Here is a 22507-nt window from a genome sequence, read left to right on the forward strand (position 1 = left end):
CCATCGCCTCGCTCCGCCGCTCCTCCTGCTTGTCTTGGCAGCAGCGACCCGTCACACGTGTAACCAGATCTTTTAATTGCTACCGGAGGAGCCGCGAGCTGGTTGCTGCACAGCTGTGAGCTCAGCTAACTGCTTCAAGATGTGGACGAAGGCAGGAGGCCGAGCGACGGCGTCCGCGGAGGAAAGAGATCTTCCTGCAGCGGGACGACCTCTGACCTTACGCAGGGTCACAGTCGATCGCTATCAGGAGCTCTGGGTTATAGAGCCAGGATCCTTCCATGTGGACGATTTAATGAACCGGCTTCTGAAAATAATCATCAGACACCATCAACAATTAAACAATAAATGTAAAAAAATCATTTTTATTGTTCTAGCAGTTTCATGTTACAACTGAACCAAAGAGAAATGTATTTTTTCCTTCAGGACTTGGATCAAATCTTTTACAGTGAAGCAGATCACAGTGTGGAGGATCTGAGACCATCTCCAGAGAACATCAGATGTTTCCGACCTGTTGAAAAACCTTCGGACATTTGATCCTGGTCTGATCAGGAGAAGCTGAGCTCGGAGAATCCCGCCACAGGCAGCGGCGCCGGGCTCTTCTTCTCCATCTTTAGCCCCTCTGGTTTCTTGGGTTTGCTGAGGCGGCTGTGGGGCAGCAGGCTGAAGAAGTGGAAGCGCTCGCCCATCTTTGCCGGGTTGGTCAGCATGTCGTAGCTGCTGATCAGCTGCTTCCTGGTGGACGGGTCAGCGCAGTTCCTCAGCAGCACCTGCAGAGAATCATGGGAGTGCAAACCTGAGAAGGTGAAGGATTTAAAAATCCTCCAGCTGTCAGTGATGAAAACGTTCAGATCTACAGGATCAGAACAGACTCACCTGCAGTCGGGTGTCGATGCCCATGTTCTTCAGGAACGTCCTCTGAGTGACAGGTCCCAGACAGACCACGCCCCCTGCAGCCATCCTGCGCAGGTAGCTGAAATCCACGTCAGCGGTGAGGTCGGCCGAGCCTGGGGACACCAGCACGTCATGAAGCTGATGACCTTTAAAACCCTGAAGAAGAACAAAGAAACAGGTTCAACAATCATCAAACAGAGAGAATTCTGCAGGAAAGCAGATCTACAGTTTAATGTCACTTTCTCTTGTCAGACCAGAGGAGGCTTAAAACCTGTCTGAGGAAACTGACTCAGGTTTAACTGGAAACTTAATTTGAGCTGCAGTGATTTTGTCCTTGCAGCGACGAACAGCATCATCCACCCTCCTCTTACAGAAACATGTTCACACCGACACGTCCGGAAAAACGAGGAGAAAAAGTGGGAAAGTGAAAAAGTCTGAGAGATGGAGGAAGGAGGCGGAGTGGAGGAAGAGGAGCTGTGAACCTGGAGACCCCATTTCCCTCCGCCTGCAGCAGACGAGCTTCACTGCTTCCTACATCTGTTTCCTTCACCTCGAAGCGAAGAGAGGACCGGACCACATGTTAAGGTGTAAGCCTGACTGTCCTCACAAAGACCAGAGCTGAAGGAGCTAACAGGGAAACATTTCAAATCCTTTCCATCACCTTAAACTGTGGACAAGCAACATCTGGCTTCCAAAAAGCTGAACTACTCCTTTAACACTTGGTCCTTCATGACATTGCTGCTGATTGATTAGTTGATTAGTAACAGACACATGGGTCCAATATCTAAACCACAGAAATTCAGCTGTGGGGGTTTAACCGGTCCTGATTGGTCTGACTGGTCCCACACTGATCCTGCAGCCTGGCACTGAGCCTGGACCTGCACTTTGTGTGAAGTGATAAATAAAAATGATTTACTATTATTTATTTTTAGAGCCTAAACCTTTGCGTCGTACTGTGTGTATGTCAGCAAACATCTGGAACAGCTGGGTACCGTACTCTGAACGTGTCCGTCTTGGTTCCATCGTGGCCGTAGTCTGCGATCAGCGCCGCACCGCCGTCTTCTGAGATCCGCCGGGCGAGCTGCTGGATGATGACCCCGCCCTCTGCACACACCTCCACATGATCCCGCCTTTCATCTGCCTGACACACACACACACACGCACGCACACACACACGACTGTGATGCTGAGTTCACCTCTGCTCTAGTCTGATTCTGTGTCAGGTTTTCAGCTTCATGGTTTGATGAAGCAGCGTTCTTCATCCTGATGATGATGATGATGATGGTGATGCTGTCAGGCAGGAAGTTCAAAGACCACACGATGCCAAAGCAAAAAGGCTGTGAACGTATAGATGGTCTAAACGTGGGCTATAAAAACCAGATGGAGCCTATAAAACTAACAAAACCAGTGTGTTTCCACAGGGAGATTAAAGAAGTTCCTCACTCTGTTCCTTAAAGTGGAAATAATCCCCTTAAACCTCTGAATCTCTAATTGTGCTGATGTTTGCGAGTGTAAATTCCTTCTTTCCAAAGACTTTTTCATCTACACAGCTGAAAACAGTTTTAAGGGCCAGAGGAAGGAGCTCTAAAAAGAAATCTGGTACTTCATTCTCATTTACATGTGGAATTTAAACACTTTAATCAACTGTCTCCAATATGAACCAATGTGATTTCTGTCTTTGGAACCTGAAAACCTTGGACTCTGGACTGTTAGTTGGACAAGACAAGCTGGTTAGAACATTAGAGATGGTTCTGAGGAACTTTGATGGACATTTTCTGCATTTCCTGAGTTTCTATTGACCCAGTCTAATTGCAGAGTCCTAACAGACTCATGTCTTCCACGTTTTCAGTTTTAAATAATGTGCCCTGCTGTGGAGCATAGTGGCTTCTCTGTGCTGTTATTGTCTGGTGTGCGACTAAATCATGATTGTATTCTCACTCAGTGAGTCCATGAAGGGAAATAGACCCAGACCTGAACCAGCGTGGACGAGGCCAGAGTGGGAGACGGCGTCACCACAAAGCGCAGCCGGTCCGGCGTCTCCGGATCGATGTCCACCATCACCTCCCTCCAGCCTTTCTCCGTCCTCTGCCCAGAACAAACAGACAGACTGAGACAGGTACAGAACACCTGGGAGGAGACGAAGCTAAAAAACACAACTTAGAGGACGATTTGTGTCTTTTCTTATTACACAGCAAAGGTCAGGTCACAACAGTTAGAGCCAACGGTAAGTTTAGTAGCAACAGTATCACAGCCTTTATATTCACTTTGTGCCATCTGGTGGTAAAAATACAGATCAGCTCTCTGAGCTGTCTGTCAGCAGCACAAAGACACTGATATAAACAGACTGAAAGACAAACAGTTTTCAGCAAGAATCTAAAATGTGTCATGACGCTGCAAAGATCCTACACACTGTGGCTTCAAACTGCACCTGGAATTTGTGGATGGGCAGAGCGTCGAAGAACTCGTGAGCGAGAAAGATACTGAATCCTGTGGGAAGAAGAGAAAACTCTAAGATAACAGATAATAATACTGAAAAAATGAGGTTAATAGTTCAGCAGCTAACGTTTCGACACTCTGTAACGTCTCCATCGAGTCATCGGCACAAAGTCTCTAAACCATTTTTCACTTTCTTACAGTGCAGGATTCCAGAGATCCCAAGCAGGAGTGTTTCTGTTTCCCCTACACTGATAACAACAAATATGTGACAACACCCTGAGGAAAACATATGAGTGTGTGTTTAAAATGTATGACCTCATACACTCACGTGAGTTAATGCTGCTGCTGTTTTCTTCTGTTTATTATTTATGAACTACTCCATTCTTCACTGCAGCAGCAGCAGCAGCACATGTTGTACAGGACAAGCTGCACTGACAGGTGCAGTACTTGTATTAGGAGTAGTCGGAGTAATGTTTGTAGTACTTGTAATAATTATAGTGATTTACAGCCGACCCAATCCAAACCTGCAGGGACGTCGTCTAAACAGCGGTACCAGGACACAGGCAGGCCGGTTGTGGTTTCCCCACGGCGGTAAATCGGCTCGTCCTCGGCGCCGGCCTCCTGGCTGTAGTTCCCGGTCAGATTCTGAGCCTGGAGCCGACTCAGAACCGGACTCACCTCGACCAGGTGGAGCGACACTGAGGCCTCACCCAGCACTGACCGCAACTGACTGAACACCTGGGCAGGAAAAGACAAAAAAACAATTCCTCTTCTGATTCACTGGATTTCTAAAGTGCGACTGTGGTTAGAACAAAACCTTCAGACCTAAAACGCAACTTAAAGTTTCTGTCCCTGGTTTTTTTCCTCCATTTCCATCTGTTGTGTGCACAAAGTGAAGGCGTCAGATTATTTTATGAAATATTCTGACAATTCCCTAAAATATTCTGATGTAAAGACGAATGAAAACTCTGAACTATTGTTAAATGTTTTTGTCTTTAGGTCAGTTAAATGTGTCTCAGCGTCTTTGAAGGAAGTATTTCTTTTCTCTTGTACGTAAATATGACATCTTTATGCCGATGCATAGGGGACACGGAGAAGTTTTATTTGGAAAAGACACATTTAAGAGTTTCTCTTATCAGTGTGAAGTCTGACAGCGATGCAGCTCCGTACTCTGAGGACGTCACTGGCCAAGGATCCTTTTCCAGGGCCGAGCTCCACCAGCTGCAGCTGTTTGGGTCGACCTCCTCCCATCCACTCGCTGAGGATCCACACGCCGAGCAGCTGGAGCAAAAAGCACAACGCATTCAAACTAAACATCATCACAGGCTAAACTACAATACGTTTCCTTTCATTTCCACAGACTCAGAAATGTTTCTCTCTGAGGTGCTGACATATGTGTTATTGTTTATGAAGTCAAAGAATTTTGCAGCCTCACCTCTCCAAAAATCTGACTGATTTCCGGTGATGTGATAAAATCTCCGTCTGGTCCCAGCATGTTGTTCCTCACATAATAACCCTGAAAGAGTCCACAAGAAAAGTCCGGCCTGGTTCTGGCTGCTCGAGCATAAACACCTGCTGTTTCCCTGTGATCCACGTACCGTCACGGGATTGGTGAGCACCTCCCTCATGTACTCTGCCACGGAAATCGGACCTGTGGCTTTTATTTTGGAGGTCAGGTGTCGCAGCATGGATGGTCGGGGCTTTTCCCCGTTAGGTGAAGAGCCGCAGGAGCGTCTGGTCTGAGCTGCTCGCCATCGCACTGAGGACGAAACAAACCAGAAGTACTTCTGGATGAGATGTTCAGGATCATTTCAGCCAAAGACACAAGGCGACACCTTACTCCCCCCTCAGGACCTGGTCTTGGTCGTAGAGACTGAATGTGGGCTTGTGTTGTGATCTGAGTAACTCTCAGGGTCTGACTTTAATCCAAATCCAACAGATGTAAACCACAGTTAACAAATGCAAACCAGCTCTGACCTGGACTGACAGGAGTGAAGACTCTGCTGATCAGCTGCTGGGTCTTAGCCCCAACCAAAGGTCTCATTCTGCCGTGTCTGTCTCAGAACCAGAACCAGAACCAGAACCAGGACCAGGACTCTGCTAGAACATTTGTCTTTATGTGACGAGACACGTGAGAGTGAAGTTTATTTCTGACGTCACCCACATGGACCAACTTTGCTCTCTGACAGATTAGCCGGTTAGCATTAGCCACTGTTAGCTACAGTCACATTAGCGGCCAAAGACAAACGGAAGCGCAGACTGAAATAATGTTTTAGTTTTTGGTGTGAAAGACAAAAACGTACATCTGTTAATTTACATTTGTCTTTTAAAACAGATAAAACGGACCATACCCTTGTGCTAAAGAGAAATGCTAACGCTAATAGTAATGAACATTAATTAGCCGCAACAAAACATGCAACATCCGGCTAACCTTTCACAATAATATACTTTTGTTTTTTTAGGTGTGCAGTAACTAAACAAAAATGTACCGTTTTAAAATGAATTATAACCCTGAATTAAAATTCCTTCACCAGCATTATACATTCAAAACAGCACATTCAATGTGTGCATTCATAATGTAATAGCTATAGATTAATTATAGTTGCAAATTTATTTATATGGGTTGTAATAGAACAAAATGTCGTTAGTGCAAATAAAAATATAAACATGTACAAAAAATAATAGACACTAACAATAAAACCGCGGAAGTTTATTCTAAATAAATCCTGTACACTAAATGGTACTTTTAGTTTGAAAACAAAACTTCCTGTGCGATTCAGTCTTATAGCGGCAAACTTGACACTACCCAGTGACACCAACAAAGCCTCTGATTGGATAGTATCAACACAGCTTCTGATTGGATAATCTCAACACAGCCTCTGATTGGATAATCTAATATCTTCAGACGTCTGAACTCTTGCCTGTTTTATTAAGTTTATGTAATAAAATATTTAACAATAAATTAAATTAAAGTAATATAGTCGTATATGAAATTCTTTATATTCACGTCTGTCTTTTATTTAAAGAATATAATGACCGGAAAATGTCGAATTGCTTCTCAACATGTTTCGGAAGCGCTGGCGTGATGTCGCCTTCTTCATCCGGGTCACGCCACTCACGTTGTACAAGCATGGCGGCGAAAAACAAGCACCGCAAAAAGTCAAAAGCTGCGAATAAGAAAGAGACTTTCCCCCCTGGGGACAAGGACCCGGAGGCCGAGGACAGCAACGGAGATGGGGACGAGGATGAAGGTGAAGAAGAGTTGAGCCTGGACGAGGTTTTACGGCTCGGAGGAACTCAGGTGAGCTAGAACCTCCCTGCGTTCAGAACTTCATTGGCTTTTCGTCTTATTTTTAAAAAGTGTTAAAACACGTTCAGCCGCTTGTTTTAGTTTCTTGAATTCGACGTATTCGCATGTTTGAGCCGGACATGGGCAAAGTTAATATAAGTAAAGTCATTTAAACACGAGACATTTGTCTTTTTCAGTTTTAAAGGGAAAGTTTTCTAAAAAGCGAATAAATTGAGTTTATTGAACTGACACATTAGTTTGGTTACAGAAGGGAAACTGTGTCAGCACCATGAGCACAGTGCACTGATACACCTGAGGTGGAAAATATAAAGTTCAGGGGTTTGTGTGTTTACAGTAAATCAGTCTGGGATTTTGACCTAATCCTTCCTGTCTCTTCTGTGTGCAGGCCGACTACATCCTCCTCGCTGGCCTGAACGACTCCAACGAACTTGTTGATGGAGGAAAAAAAGGAGCCATAGATGACCTGGAGGAGGGCGAGCTGGAGAAGTTCATCTCCAAACTGGGCGTCAAGGCGTTTAGCGAGCAGCAGATCATCGCGGACGAGCCAGAGGGCGACGGAACTGCAGGCTCTGGCGAGAAGGACGGTAGAAAGGCCAAGAAACCTTTGGCAGAGGAGCGAGTCTCCAACACTCAGCAGAACCTTCGCATTGACCAGGGAGTGGAGAACAGACAGACGGCGAAGAAAACCAAAGATGCTCAGATAACTGCTGGGAAAAAGACGAAACAGAACACGGATGTGTTTGAGTTTCAGCAGAGGTCGGTCCTGCTGATCAAACCCGGAGGGAAATGGTTCGACCTAGAATACACGACTGAGGGCTCGTCCACGCCGCAGGATCCCCAGCTGGTCTCCCAGTACAAGACGCTTGCCCAGCGCTTGTTTGAGGCCGAGGTGGAGCTCTACAAGAACAAGAAGAGTCTGCAGAAAGGAGCCAACTCATCCTGGATGAAGACAGTCGTGTCCGCGGGTGTGCTCGCTGACAGGATGGCGGCCATGACGGTTCTGATCCAGGACGCTCCGGTGCACACGCTGGAGCACTTGGGCAACCTGGTGAGCATGGTGAAGAAGAAGGGCAGCCGGCGAATGGGTCTGATGGCTCTGGACACGCTGAGAGAGCTGCTGCTGTCTGACCTGCTGCCTGAGGAGAGGAAGCTCCGCACATTTGCGCAGCATCCTTTCGACCTGCTGGAGGAAAAGGCGAGCGGCAACCGGGACACTCGTGACCGCCGCCTCATCCTCTGGTACTTTGAGCACCAGTTGAAGCTCCATGTGGCCGAGTTTGTGGCAGCCCTGGACTCTGTGGCCCACGACACGGTGGCGGCCACTAAAGCGAAGGCGGTGGCCACCGCCCACGAGCTGCTATGCAACCGCCCAGAGCAGGAGAGGGCGCTGCTCATGCAGGTCGTCAACAAGCTGGGAGACCCCGAGTACAAAACAGCAGCCAAAGCATCGTACCTGCTGGAGACGCTGCTGCACAAACACCCCAACATGAAAGCGGTGGTGTGCTGCGAGGTGGAGCGGCTCATGTTCCGGCCCAACATCAGCACGAAGGCGCAGTACTACGCCATCTGCTTCCTCAGCCAGGTGATGTTGAGTCACGACGAGGCCGAGCTCGCCGCCAAACTCATCACCATCTACTTCTCGTTCTTCCGTGCCTGCGTGAAGAAGAAGGACGTGGAGTCGAAGATGCTGAGCGCGCTGCTGTCAGGCGTGAACAGAGCGTATCCCTACGCCAGCGCCGGCGACGAGAAGGTGAAGGAGCAGCTGGACACGCTGTTCAAAGTGGTTCACCTGGTGAAGTTCAACACGGCCGTGCAGGCACTGATGCTGCTGTTCCAGGTGATGGACTCGCAGCAGAGCGTCTCTGACCGATACTACGTCGCTCTGTACAGGTACGGCCAGTCTCACCTGCGCCTCCAGGTTTCAGCTTTGAAATGTGTCTTTGTTCCTGTTTCCAGGGAGTTTTTTAAAAGTTCTGTGTGAAAACTGTGGAGTTTTAGGTGCGACACTTTGAGTCAGTCCATCCAGAAACCTGTTTCTCCTTTAAAGAACGTACAAACATTACTGTGGTGCTGTCAAACAAGCTGGACCTGGATGGTCTAAACTTTTCTTCGATGTCGTCTCTTCAGGAAGTTGCTGGACCCCGGGCTGTCGTCGTCCTCCAGACACAGCATGTTCCTCAACCTGCTGTACAAGTCCCTGAAGGCCGACATCGTGCTGCGGCGGGTCAAAGCCTTCGTGAAGCGACTGCTGCAGGTCAGCGCTGAGCAGAGCGCCAGCTTCTCCTGCGGAGCGCTCTTCCTGGTGTCGGAGGTCCTGAAGGCCAAGCCGGGCCTCAGGATGCTTCTGCAGGAGGACGGGGTGAGACTGTGGCACTAATTTAAAACTCATATGTTAAAAAAAAAAAAAAAAAAATGTGTGGTGGCCTCGTAGTTAAGACATTTACATTAAAACCAGTGTCCCTGGTTTGGTTCCTCACTTCCTGTCTCTGTTTAAATTATTGCAGCTAACAGTCATTTCTCTTATCGAGAACGTGCAGATTATTTTCTCAGTTGTTTGGTCTATAAATAATTATATAAATGTGAGAATCTAAAGTCTCCCAACTATAATTTTACTCTATAAATCTGTAGTTTTATGATTTAATTGGTTTTACTTTCTAAATTAAATGGTTTGTTTAATCTTTTGAAAAATAAGAGAAAGTGGCTGTGAACCTGTTTTCCTGCTGTGTCGACTCAGGACGGGGAGGAGGAGTCCTTCAAAGATCTCGCTGAGGAGGAGGAGGAAGAAGAGGAGCGTTTTGTGGATGCAGATAAACAGGAGGAAGGTGTGAGTGTGGAGGCAGAGGAGCCCAAGCCCATGGCATCATGGGTACATCACCAGAACCTGGAAGGTGTGATAATTGATGTGTGTTTGGTTTGTTGCACTAAAGGGTTAATTTTGGGTAAAAAAACACCATAACTATACGTTTCCTTCAGACTTTAGGGAAAACATGCAGATTCTGTAGCACAACAATAATCTAAGTTATCAAATGTTCAAATGCAGTTGTGGATCTTAAATATATTCACACAGATCTGACCGTGGCAGTCACAGCTCGGGTACAGTTTCCTGTAGACTCTGTCGTACACGTTGTCGTCTTTCTGGTTAAAACTTCTATTTTTCTGTCTGTTCGGTTTCAGGAGCGAGGAGCGTGCAGAGCTACGACCCGCTGCACAGAAACCCGCTGTACTGTGGCGCCGACCACACGACTCTGTGGGAGCTACAGAGGGTGAGAAACAAACCGACCAGTCATCTGACGGAGTCTCACCATATTCATGTCCTGTTAGGAAACTGTCAACACAGGAAAAAAAAACATAAAATCATCTAAACTGTTTTTATTTTCCGTTTGTCTCCCTGCAGCTCGCTCTGCACTTCCATCCATCGGTGTCACTCTTCGCCAAAACAATCCTTCAGGTAAAGCTGAGAAAGACGAACACTAAAGTCTTTGTCATCGTGTGTTTGGGCTAAACGTGCAGCTTGTCAACATTTGGCATCAGGAGTGTTGTTTGTTTCCACAGGGGGGCTTCATCCAGTACTCCGGAGACCCCCTGCAGGACTTCACCCTCATCCGGTTCTTGGATCGATTCGTTTTCAGAAACCCCAAGCAGCTGAAGGGAAAACGTAAGAAACACTCTGCTTTATTTTCATATGTTGTTTCATCTGTTTTGTGTGTGCGGTGGAAAACCTACAGCACCAGGAGGATTCAAACATGTCACACATTCTGAGTCTTCACAGGGTTGATGTTCAGATACAAAGTGATGTTGGGATGTGATTTTTCAGAAAACACAGACTCTGCAGCGTTGAAGCCCAAACAGAGGTTACCTGTCCACTCTTTACCAGGTGGGTTCAGTGCTAATTCAACCTTTTTGTGTCTGTGTCGTCTGATTTACAGACTTTATTACTGTGAAAACTCTAAAGCAGCACACGTCTGTTTTTAGTGTTTCGTGTTTTCACTCAGTTTTTGCATCAGTGACGTGAACTTGTTGTGTTGTCTCAGTGAACTGTGAGGAGTTTCTGGCGAAGGAAGAGAGTCAGGTCCCTGTGGATGAGATCTTCTTCTATCGGTCAGTCGGAGAGAAATGAGTGTTTCAGATGAGCGAAGCAGTTTTGATGCAGTTTGTGACCTTTTTGTTTTTTCCAACTCAACAGCTTCTTTAAGAAACGTCAGCAGGAGAAGCAGGTTCGTCGGCCACGAGGAGACGGCGACGACGAGAGCGTGGAGGACGTGGACGATGAAGAGTTTGAGAAAATACTCGGTGAGCTAAGACACGATGAGTCTGCTTTTATTTTTACACTGAGAACCACCTGATCGGAGAAGCTGCTGCTGTTTATGATTTTCATCTAAACTCACTGCTCCAAAATATCAACCATTTAAAAAACAAGTAAATAAGGTGTACACAAACATTAAAGTCAGTAAAGTCAGCAAACAGGTAACAGAAAACCACTTGGTTAGTTCATAAACCTCTTCCCTAAACCCTTGAGTCCTTTATGAGCTGATTGCAGGTATACTGGTGTTACTGGTGTTACTGGTGCATGAGCTGACGATGCTGCTGTGGCTTTGTTTGGAACAGATTCTTGTGAAGGAGACCCGTACTTCACCAACATGGAGGGTGATGAAGATCTGGACTTTGCTGGGTGAGACACAACAAACCAGCAGCAGGTTTTATTTCCTGCTGTTCTCTGTGAACTCCACACATTTTAATTACAGCTGGAAAACTGAGGTGACCACAAACTTTTGGCCAGTAGTGTATAAAGCAGAGCCTCCTGCATGTACGTAGTAAATATTACTATATGTACGTAGCTTTTATTGTCTTTGTTTTATATGTTGGATTCAGTTGATAAGAAACTAAACACTGACACAATGAACTGATTGAACCGTGACCAGCTGCAGGTTTATAATCGTCTAATGCAGTTTATCAGGTAAAGTCCAAACAGTCTTTGATTTCCAGCTTCTCCAATGTGACGATTCGTTGCTTCTCTCTGATTTTTAAATTTGAAACAAAATCTCCTGTTTGGACAAAACATCAGAACATTTTAACATTTGTGATCTGACTTTTTCACAATTTCGTGATATTTTTGAAACAAAATAATTGAATCCGTTTCACTGATGTGCTGCCTGAATCCTGTCTATATTCTCCCTCTGCGTTTGTCAGGAGTGTGAAGAGGAAGAAAGGGAAGAAAGACTCCGAGGACTCGGACTCGGACGTGGACGAGTCGGATGTGGGCGACCTGGACGATGAGGAGGTGTCTCTGGGCAGCATGGACGAGGAAGACTTCGGAGATGAACTGGAGGAGGAAGGAGGGACGTTCATGGATCCTGACGGAGGTGGAGTCGAATACGACGATGATGATGATGAAGGTAGGAACTTACAAATACCAGCATTTGTGCAGTTTATAGTTTGTGTCTGGTTCATGTGTTAATCAGACATTTTGGAGACACATTATTTCAATATTAAAGTTGAATTCCACATTAAATTGACATTAACATTGATGTAATTGGGGCTTTAGCCTGGGTTCAGTCACTGAAACACACTCAGGTTGTAGCCGATGGAGATTTTGGCTGTTTTGGGACTTGAACCTGTGACTGTACAGCTACAGGACATGTCTCTGACCTGGGAACTAAATTGTTCTTTTGTTTCTTTTGTCTTTTTTTTTTTTTTTTTCCAGTCCCTGAGCTGGATGAAGACGACGATGATGATGCTGCTGCTGCTGCGTTCAGAGGTGAGGACATTTGAAAACCATCAGCATTGGACCGTTCTGTTCCAGCCTGATCAGTTCATTACCGTCACAAAATAAAATAACATTAACGTAACGTGTTCGGGGAAACAGGAAACACAGCAGCCATTAATGAATAAATATACCAGTTACATGTTTTTCTGTAACGAAGTGAAAACTGTTTCCTGCAGATTCAGACGAGGAGTTGGAGGCTGCAGATTTCGCTCCTCGTCCTAAGAAGGGGAAGAAGAGAAAATCATCGGAGGAGCTCGACTTCTCTGGATCTTTAGGTTAGTGCTGAATTTAACTTCTTTCTCATTTTGTCCCTCTGTTCTGTCTTGTCCTGTAGTTATTCTGTACCTTCATTAGACCTTAATAATGTGACGTGTTCTAACAAACTTTGACTGTTTTAGAAACACTAGTTTATTTCTCACTGTTGTTTCTTACAGGTTCAAAACCGGGAAAGAAGAAGAAGAAAGGGAAGAAAGATGCAGCCATGTTTGCTTCTGCTGAAGAGGTGAGCTGAAACATGTTTTATTTTATATTAGTATTATTACAACCAGGTTTAAAGGCTTCTGAAGCAGATTAATAATCTATGGCTTCATGTGGTTTCTGTTGTTCCGGGTGCAGATCTTACTGGTGTCTTTGTTTTCAAAGCACATGAACGACCTGAGCCCACTTCATATTGATTAGTAGAAGTACTTTTATTTTAGTTTTATTGATTAATCCTTCCACAGCGATGGACTCATTTGTTTTCAGTCAGAGATGCAGAAAATCTCCTGAGGCTGGAACCAGCAAACTCATTATCAGTAGTTTGGGTTAACTGTCTCAGGTTTACTTGGGTCGATACGTTTTAAACCTCCTAAACACATAAATTCATCACTCCAGACTTGAAGCAGGACAAAGGCCATGTTCTGGACATTGTTTCTGACAAAGGTACTTGTTGTTTTGCAGTTTGGCTCCCTGCTGGACGAGAACGCCGGCTCCAGGTTCGACAACATCGGGCTGAACGCCATGGCCAACACCGACAGAGCAGGTAGGACACCTGGTGTGTTTGTTACTGACAGGGCTGGGTTTCATGTAGTGTGAGGGTTGGTCTTCAAAATGACTGAGGAATAGTCAAAATAAACAAACAGCAAAAACTATTAGAGAGAAAATGGTTTTAGGGAAGAATTGGAAACTAAAAACTCTTATTTTATTGTTCATTCTTTCATCAGTGCTGGTTAGTAAGAGACGAGGAGAAACAGACGAGGTTTTTAGATTTGCTGGATACCAGCACTTTAATTTCTCCACACAAAGAAACATCAGCTTCAAACTGACAGAACAACAAATATGTTTGTCTGCTCAATTTAAAACAAGCCTGGGTAAAATGGCAGAAATAGAATTATACACTCAGGTGTCAGTTTATTAGGAACCCCATGTCAGAGTGATTCAGTCTAATCCAACAGTCCTGCAGTGAATCCTCCTTAGTGATGATGTTCAGTTTGTGCCTGAAAAAAAAAAGAACATTATCACCTGCATGTAGGAGAATTTACTGTTGGACTGTTGGATCAGACTGACTGTTCCTAATAAACTGATGATATATGATCATAAGTCAGTCAGTCATTCAGTTTATCTCATATTATTCTCAGGCCTGTTGAAAAGAAATAGTTCCAGGAAATACACTTATTGGCTTCTTTGCACACAGTCAGATGAGGAGACAGACACTACTCTCATGTCTGTAAATATGAAGCTAGCAGCAGGTTAGCTTAGCACAAAGACTGTGACACAAATGTAAAAAGATAGTGGCTTTAAAGGATCAGTCCAGTATTTTTAACACTCCTCATCCAGAGGCTAAAGCCAACAATGAGCTGTGTCTGTCACATGTTTCTTCATTACAAACCCCCTACCTGAATATTTCTCACTGTATTTATGGCTGTTTGGACAAAAGTCTATGAAACAGACAAGAAGCTGGTCCAGGCTGGAGACTGACACATCTCATTGTTGTTTTCAGGATCTTGAATGTTGGTGTTAAAACAATACTGAGGTATTTTTATGTGTCTGAGAAATGTCACAAGTCACCAAGATAATTTCAGTTGTATCTTTTGCAGTTTTGGTGTAAAATCGGTCACTTTTTGTTCCCTTGAAAGTAGTTCTGTATCCCTCCACTGCAGCTCAGTGAGGAACTACTTTCTGGGGAACAAAAAGTGACTGTTGTCTTAAACGCAACAACTCCAGAAAATAGACTCAAACTTTGCAGGAAGTTGTCCCTCATTTTTTTACAGTGTAGTGATTTTCCCAGTGGAAACAGAAAACGTGACCTGTTCTCATGTACATAAACATACCTCAGTATATTTAAAAAAATCCTGAACTGTTCCTTTAATATTCTCTTTTCTACTCAGGCACAGTTTTTATATTTCGAGTTAAAACTCACGAACATGTCCAGTCTGACTAAAAATAAACAGATTTATTCTACAGTATTAAACCTGTAATCGTCCCTGTAGTTCATACTGGTCATGGAAACATCTCACCCCAACTGGCCTGTGAGTCTGAAGTTGATGAGGCTGGTGTTTGAGGAAGTCCCATTACCAGAGGGACAGTAACGGTGAAGGTCACACCAAAAACACTTCTGTGATTTTGTCAACTGGAGCCTCATTAACTTCAGACAAACCTCTGTTTTGGTACAGGAGGACAGGAGGGTGGACTTTAAAGCTAAACTTCAGCAAAGAAAGAAAAAAAAAACAAAACAGGGAACTCTGTAATGTAACATCACTGACCTTTAACCTTTCTATCATATTTATGGCCAACCAGAAGTCCAGTGATTCAGTGTGTGTCACCAAGTCCAGATCCCATCCAGAGACTGGCAGCACCAATGAATGTGTATGAATCCAGAATCTGGTTCAGCTTATGGGTCTGTGCCGTAGACTTCCATTGTTGTCCAAAAACTCTTATTGGTTCTTCCTCACCAACAATGGGAGGCCCGTCACCAGTCCAGAGCAGAGACCAGTGGCCATTCTCAGCGTCTGGTTTTTGGAAAAAGACAGGCCTCCTATTGTAGGTGAGGGCCAAAAATGGAGGTCTACAGCACAGACCAATAAGCTAAACAAGGTTCTGGATTCACAAACCACATTCACTGTTGCTGTCAGTGTCTGGATGGGATTTGGACTCAGTAACACACACACACTGAATCACTAGCTGCATCAGTGAGAAGAGTTGGGGTTTGATAGCTTTTCTCAAATCTCTTTAACTTTCATCTTTCCCAAGAAATTAAGTCATTACTCCAATAACATGAGTAAAATGAAATAATACAGAAATAATCTGGTATTTCTCACTTATTTTAAACTAATAAGAATTTAGAGTTTTCAAACTTAGTCATGGATTTACAAAGAACTGTTCCACGTGAATCCAAAATGAAACCAGCTATCAGAACCCAACCCAATAGAGACAGAAAAAATGCTGCTCAAACCCAGAGACAGGCGTTGATGTGCACATCCTGTCTCCTGTTGGTCCTGCAGGTCTGAAGCAGCTGAAGTGGGAGGCTCAGCGCGACGACTGGATCCGTGGCCGTGACGCCAAGACACTGCGGCGGAAGAAGACCGTGTTCAACAAGAAGAAGAATCAGTTTGGTGGGGCCCGGACAGGAAGCAGGAAGTTGGGGAACAGGAAGAGGAAGAAGTAGCTTATGTTAAACTGAGAGACACCCTCAATCGTGTTTGGACGACCAGGCTTCGTGGTCTCCCTCTCGGATGCCGTACACGCCCGCCCACTCGTTGGACTGGTAGTAAACTGGGAGGAAAGAAGAACAGAAACTAGTTTTCAGATCCAGTCAGTGGACTGATGCTGTTTGACTTTTCTCTCATAACAGGAACTAAAATCATACTGAGCTGAGGAGGAACCACGTTTTTGTTTTGTAAAACGAAAGACTGTCATGGTTACGTGTTCCTGTCTGCATCTGTACATTTCCACTTCACTGAAAACATATATCTGTATAATTCAAAACTAAAAAAAGTAGTTACTTTCTCATGCCATTAAAGTTTGTTCACGTCATAAACTTTTACATATGTTTGACTTCCCAAAATATGAAACTACTCCTGCAATTTAAATGAACTAAAAACAGTGCATGGCCCTTTAATTAGTCAGGTTAAATATGAGCCAAAAAGCCCAAAATATGTTCAGACTTCATAGTAGTTTGGGCTCCCTTTCAAAATAAAACCTTTTCTATTTAACAGTAAACAAGGTAAACACATTTATATTAAACCTACAAGATTAATTCATTGGTTGACAACAGTTCTGATAATCTATTAAGCATTAAGGTCTATTTTCTAGTTTCAGCTTCTCAAAAGTCATTAGTTTTATGTAAAGTGAATTTTGATTGGTCCAACAAACCCAAACATTTAAATACGTCCTGTTTGTCTCTAATGAAGCAAATGATTCAATGAAAAATAATCAGCAAGTAGTATCCTCTGTATCCTCCTCACCCACACCAACTCTCCTCATGTCCTCCTTCACTACATCCAAGAACCTCCTCTTTGGTCTTTCTCTAGGCCTCCTTCCTGGCAGCTCTAACCTCAGCATCCTTTTACCAATGTATTCACTGTCCCTCCTCTGAACATGTCCAAACCATCTCAATCTGGCTTCTTCTCCAAAACATCTAACATGAGCCGTCCCTCTGATGTCCTCATTCCTGATCCTATCCACCCTCGTCACTCCCAGAGAGAACCTCAACATCTTCAGCTCTGCTACCTCCAGCCCTGCCTCCTGTCTTTTTCTCAGTGCCACCGTCTCTAAACCAGACAACATTGCTGGTCTCACCACTGTCTTGTCCACCTTTCCTTTCATTCTTGCCTACAGACGTTAAAAACTGCACAGTTGCTGACTAAGTCCTCAAATATAAACAGAAAGATCAGCTGGGAAATGTAATTGTCTCTCACTGCTTTATTTCCCGTTTGTTTCGTCCAACACGTGGCGGCGTCTTCACGTGAAGACCCATTAAATATCTTGTTTATTACAGCAGGTTATAAACTAACACGTTTAATGTAGGTGTAATTAATTTGATTCCACGCAGTCGCCAACATATGTCTCATATCCAAAGACCAGACCTCAAACTAAGTCGATAGTTACTCGTGTAGTCCTCATGTAACCTGTTCGGACTCAATACAGGGTTATAATCCAATAAGGACTTATTGTTATACAGCTCCAGGGGGTGCACCGTTCCTGGAGGTACTGCAATACCAGGTCGATGCGTGGAGTGGACGGAGCAAGCCCCTATTCCATCTCCCTGTTCCAAAAATCTATTTAATATATGGTCCCCGGGTAGGGGACGTATCAGATATTAAACTGATAAGAACAGATACTACACTTGATCTTAGCCAAAAGGCCGAGAAGCGATACTGAACACACGCCGAAGCAGGAGCCCCGTTCCCGGCACCGCCGCGCTCACTCACGGTTGGTCCCACTTTCACTAAACGCACCGACACCACAGACACAGTGGGAACGCGGGGGCTGATGTTTTAGGACTAATCCGCCAACACAGACACACGAGTCTACTGAAATATTAGTTTCTAAACCTGATATTAGGGAAAAAGTGTGGGAGCTGTTTTGACCACGTGATCTGCTACAACCAATAAGCGACCGATAAGAAAACGTCTCTTTTAAAGACGCTTTATAGCTTTAACTTTAGTAGAAATGCTTATTTACTAGACTAAGTTACATTTAGTTTAAGACTACAAATAAATCGAGCTCTGCCTCCCTCTAGTGTAGAGGCAGGAAACTGCACCCAGCTTTCAGCTTCTCAAACGTTATTAGTTTTATGTAAAGTGAATTTTGATTGGTCCAACAAACCCAAACATTTAAATAGGTCCTGTTTGTCTCTAATGAAGCAAATGATTCAATGAAAAATAATCAGCAAGTATAAAATAATCAAGACAACAAATCAGTATCTGCCACAATAAAACACAGGCTGACTAATGTTTTTGGTTACTTTAAAGGAAAAGTTCAACATTTTGGGAAACTCACTTTTTGTCATCATCTAGAGTTTGATAAATTACAGTCAAATTACTTTTCCCTCCCAAAATTCACTGTATCTCTACAAACTCAGTCTTTATGTGCTGCCTGCACCAGAGCAGACACATCATGAAACATCAGAAACATGATGTGAACTGTAACTGTAACATCAAAACTGCTAACAGGGGGAAACAGCAGGAAGAAAGAAAATACTGAACGCTGCTTGTCATATATTTACGTTAATGTGCTAAAATAAATAAATATATAAAGACTGTTCATTGCATGTGGCAGACTTGAGTCCCCATCTCTGAATAATAAGCTGATAAATAAGCTGCTTGTAATTTAGTGTCAAGTACCAAAACCGGCATAAATCTGGTCAAGCCCAAACCCAGAGAAACTCGTGCTGACCTTCTAGAATGGATGGACACCTCCTGTTCATGGTGCTCCTGAAATCTGCAGGTGGGAGATGAAGCAGAAGCGTGAGAGGAAGAGGTGTCACACCGCTGAGGACTCGTGCACGAACCTGATACCTCGGCTGTTGTTCATCATGTGAAAGAGACCGTACACCCCGACGACGGCCAGCAGCTCCAGAGCGATCACACCCTTCATCAGCTTCTTGGCCAGAGGCTCCAGAGGTTTGGGAGGCATCTGAGCAGAGAGCAGCACAGAGAAACGACTTTATTTACAGCAACAAGGATAGAAAGTGACCTGACACACTGCAAACAGTCTCCACACACACACACACATCCGGACATTATGAATAAACATTAACATTTAGTTTTGCTCCAGGTGTCTGCCAAACCACTGTTCCTCAAGATTTGTTCCTTTAACAGCCTGAGCTTCGAGTTAATAATAAACATTCATGTTGTTTGTCACTAGTTTATCAGAAATGATAATACAAACTTTGTCATTAAACTCGCAGCTAACTGTGAACTAAACTTTAAATAGTTTTAAAAACATTTAGCATTTTTGCAGCTACACACAGATTCAGCCTTCGTGAATAAAGTAACGACCTTCCCGTTTTAGACGATATTAAATACCCGGTTTAAGATCGACTCATCCTACAGACACTGACCTTCAGACTCCAGGTGGAGGAAACAACCGACTGTCTCTTAAAAAGTTACTTAAACAACAGTAGTAAATGTTAAAAAATAATGAGAAAGGTTAACAGACGCCGAAGACCACCTGTCCAAAGCTAACAGCTAACGGGCTACTACTTCCTGAGTACGGAAGCTCGGTTGGTAAAAATCATGCGAATCGACTTCTAGGTATCGCACAGAATATGTTAAATTAAAGCACAATCATATAAACACAAACATATAATTATAATAACTACTAAAAATATATTCACATTAGTTGGACAATAATATAAATGGGAGTGGGTCCGGTTTTATTAAAGAAATGTTTATTTTCATTGTCTGTGCCAACGTTTAGAACTTCTTTTCCTTTGGGCTGCTCCCTTCGGGGGTCTCCACAGCCAATCATCTCCTCTGTATCCTCCTCACCCACACCAACTCTCCTCATGTCCTCCTTCACTACATCCAAGAACCTCCTCTTTGGTCTTTCTCTAGGCCTCCTTCCTGGCAGCTCTAACCTCAGCATCCTTTTACCAATGTATTCACTGTCCCTCCTCTGAACATGTCCAAACCATCTCAATTAAATCTCATTAAATATCTTGTTTATTACAGCAGGTTATAAACTAACACGTTCAATGTAGGTGTAAATAATTTGATTCCACGCAGTCGCCAACATATGTCTCATATCCAAAGACCAGACCTCAAACTAAGTCGATAGTTACTCGTGTAGTCCTCATGTAACCTGTTCGGACTCAATACAGGGTTATAATCCAATAAGGACTTATTGTTATACAGCTCCAGGGGGTGCACCGTTCCTGGAGGTACTGCAATACCAGGTCGATGCGTGGAGTGGATGGAGCAAGCCCCTATTCCATCTCCCTGTTCCAAAAATCAATTTAATATATGGTCCCCGGGTAGGGGACGTATCAGATATTAAACTGATAAGAACAGATACTACACTTGATCTTAGCCAAAAGGCCGAGAAGCGATACTGAACACACGCCGAAGCAGGAGCCCCGTTCCCGGCACCGCCGCGCTCACTCACGGTTGGTCCCAGTTTCACTAAACGCACCGACACCACAGACGCAGTGGGAACGCGGGGGCTGATGTTTTAGGACTAATCCGCCAACACAGACACACGAGTCTACTGAAATATTAGTTTCTAAACCTGATATTAGGGAAAAAGTGTGGGAGCTGTTTTGACCACGTGATCTGCTACAACCAATAAGCGACCGATAAGAAAACGTCTCTTTTAAAGACGCTTTATAGCTTTAACTTTAGTAGAAATGCTTATTTACTAGACTAAGTTACATTTAGTTTAAGACTACAAATAAATCGAGCTCTGCCTCCCTCTAGTGTAGAGGCAGGAAACTGCACCCAGCTTTCAGCTTCTCAAACGTTATTAGTTTTATGTAAAGTGAATTTTGATTGGTCCAACAAACCCAAACATTTAAATAGGTCCTGTTTGTCTCTAATGAAGCAAATGATTCAATGAAAAATAATCAGCAAGTATAAAATAATCAAGACAACAAATCAGTATCTGCCACAATAAAACACAGGCTGACTAATGTTTTTGGTTACTTTAAAGGAAAAGTTCAACATTTTGGGAAACTCACTTTTTGTCATCATCTAGAGTTTGATAAATTACAGTCAAATTACTTTTCCCTCCCAAAATTCACTGTATCTCTACAAACTCAGTCTTTATGTGCTGCCTGCACCAGAGCAGACACATCATGAAACATCAGAAACATGATGTGAACTGTAACTGTAACATCAAAACTGCTAACAGGGGGAAACAGCAGGAAGAAAGAAAATACTGAACGCTGCTTGTCATATATTTACGTTAATGTGCTAAAATAAATAAATATATAAAGACTGTTCATTGCATGTGGCAGACTTGAGTCCCCATCTCTGAATAATAAGCTGATAAATAAGCTGCTTGTAATTTAGTGTCAAGTACCAAAACCGGCATAAATCTGGTCAAGCCCAAACCCAGAGAAACTCGTGCTGACCTTCTAGAATGGATGGACACCTCCTGTTCATGGTGCTCCTGAAATCTGCAGGTGGGAGATGAAGCAGAAGCGTGAGAGGAAGAGGTGTCACACCGCTGAGGACTCGTGCACGAACCTGATACCTCGGCTGTTGTTCATCATGTGAAAGAGACCGTACACCCCGACGACGGCCAGCAGCTCCAGAGCGATCACACCCTTCATCAGCTTCTTGGCCAGAGGCTCCAGAGGTTTGGGAGGCATCTGAGCAGAGAGCAGCACAGAGAAACGACTTTATTTACAGCAACAAGGATAGAAAGTGACCTGACACACTGCAAACAGTCTCCACACACACACACACATCCGGACATTATGAATAAACATTAACATTTAGTTTTGCTCCAGGTGTCTGCCAAACCACTGTTCCTCAAGATTTGTTCCTTTAACAGCCTGAGCTTCGAGTTAATAATAAACATTCATGTTGTTTGTCACTAGTTTATCAGAAATGATAATACAAACTTTGTCATTAAACTCGCAGCTAACTGTGAACTAAACTTTAAATAGTTTTAAAAACATTTAGCATTTTTGCAGCTACACACAGATTCAGCCTTCGTGAATAAAGTAACGACCTTCCCGTTTTAGACGATATTAAATACCCGGTTTAAGATCGACTCATCCTACAGACACTGACCTTCAGACTCCAGGTGGAGGAAACAACCGACTGTCTCTTAAAAAGTTACTTAAACAACAGTAGTAAATGTTAAAAAATAATGAGAAAGGTTAACAGACGCCGAAGACCACCTGTCCAAAGCTAACAGCTAACGGGCTACTACTTCCTGAGTACGGAAGCTCGGTTGGTAAAAATCATGCGAATCGACTTCTAGGTATCGCACAGAATATGTTAATTTAAAGCACAAACATATAATTATAATAACTACTAAAAATATATTCACATTAGTTGGACAATAATATAAATGGGAGTGGGTCCGGTTTTATTAAAGAAATGTTTATTTTCATTGTCTGTGCCAACGTTTAGAACTTCTTTTCCTTTGGGCTGCTCCCTTCGGGGGTCTCC

General features: G+C 43.8%; 3 protein-coding genes and 2 non-coding genes across 12 annotated transcripts; 1 reads left to right on the plus strand and 4 right to left on the minus strand.

The window, feature by feature from the left end:
• Positions 1 to 342: 342 nt before the first annotated feature.
• On the minus strand, positions 343 to 5765 carry ndufaf7 (NADH:ubiquinone oxidoreductase complex assembly factor 7). Its single transcript, XM_026319482.2, has 10 exons — positions 5305 to 5765; positions 4926 to 5086; positions 4763 to 4843; positions 4498 to 4608; positions 3852 to 4065; positions 3320 to 3378; positions 2863 to 2976; positions 1889 to 2032; positions 874 to 1047; positions 343 to 767 (listed from the first exon to the last, which is right to left on the minus strand). Exons 1-10 carry the CDS (start codon positions 5369 to 5371, stop codon positions 546 to 548), a joined length of 1347 nt encoding a protein of 448 aa, XP_026175267.1. The 5' UTR covers positions 5372 to 5765; the 3' UTR covers positions 343 to 545.
• Positions 5766 to 6223: 458 nt separating this feature from the next.
• On the plus strand, positions 6224 to 16412 carry cebpz (CCAAT enhancer binding protein zeta). Its single transcript, XM_026318552.2, has 17 exons — positions 6224 to 6628; positions 7023 to 8527; positions 8765 to 8996; positions 9372 to 9525; positions 9812 to 9900; positions 10032 to 10085; positions 10190 to 10292; positions 10452 to 10511; positions 10669 to 10735; positions 10821 to 10927; positions 11243 to 11306; positions 11825 to 12030; positions 12339 to 12392; positions 12578 to 12676; positions 12836 to 12903; positions 13341 to 13422; positions 15881 to 16412. The coding sequence occupies exons 1-17, from the start codon at positions 6371 to 6373 to the stop codon at positions 16042 to 16044; spliced, it is 3366 nt and encodes a 1121-aa protein (XP_026174337.1). The 5' UTR covers positions 6224 to 6370; the 3' UTR covers positions 16045 to 16412.
• Positions 13640 to 22262, minus strand: LOC113137123 (protein CEBPZOS). 8 transcript variants are annotated; one of them, XR_003296340.1, is made up of 6 exons: positions 22124 to 22262; positions 21579 to 21696; positions 21457 to 21501; positions 18777 to 19016; positions 15832 to 16151; positions 13640 to 13876 (listed from the first exon to the last, which is right to left on the minus strand). XR_003296340.1 is itself a non-coding variant. In XM_026318555.2 (6 exons), the coding sequence occupies exons 2-6, from the start codon at positions 21694 to 21696 to the stop codon at positions 16046 to 16048; spliced, it is 432 nt and encodes a 143-aa protein (XP_026174340.1). In that variant the 5' UTR covers positions 22124 to 22262; the 3' UTR covers positions 16018 to 16045. The 8 variants fall into 8 exon arrangements, 6 of the variants coding, with proteins under 6 accessions (XP_026174344.1, XP_026174340.1, XP_026174341.1 ...); XR_003296339.1 differs by having other exon boundaries at positions 15143 to 16151; XM_026318555.2 differs by lacking the exon at positions 13640 to 13876 and having other exon boundaries at positions 16018 to 16151; positions 18777 to 18821; positions 18899 to 19016.
• Positions 17564 to 17754, minus strand: LOC113137702 (U2 spliceosomal RNA). Its single transcript, XR_003296379.1, has one exon. It is a non-coding gene; the product is annotated as a U2 spliceosomal RNA (small nuclear RNA).
• LOC113137698 (U2 spliceosomal RNA) lies at positions 20244 to 20434 on the minus strand. Its single transcript, XR_003296375.1, has one exon. It is a non-coding gene; the product is annotated as a U2 spliceosomal RNA (small nuclear RNA).
• Positions 22263 to 22507: the final 245 nt, after the last annotated feature.

Source organism: Mastacembelus armatus, chromosome 24, assembly GCF_900324485.2.
Source record: "Mastacembelus armatus chromosome 24, fMasArm1.2, whole genome shotgun sequence".
Lineage (NCBI taxonomy): Eukaryota > Metazoa > Chordata > Actinopteri > Synbranchiformes > Mastacembelidae > Mastacembelus > Mastacembelus armatus.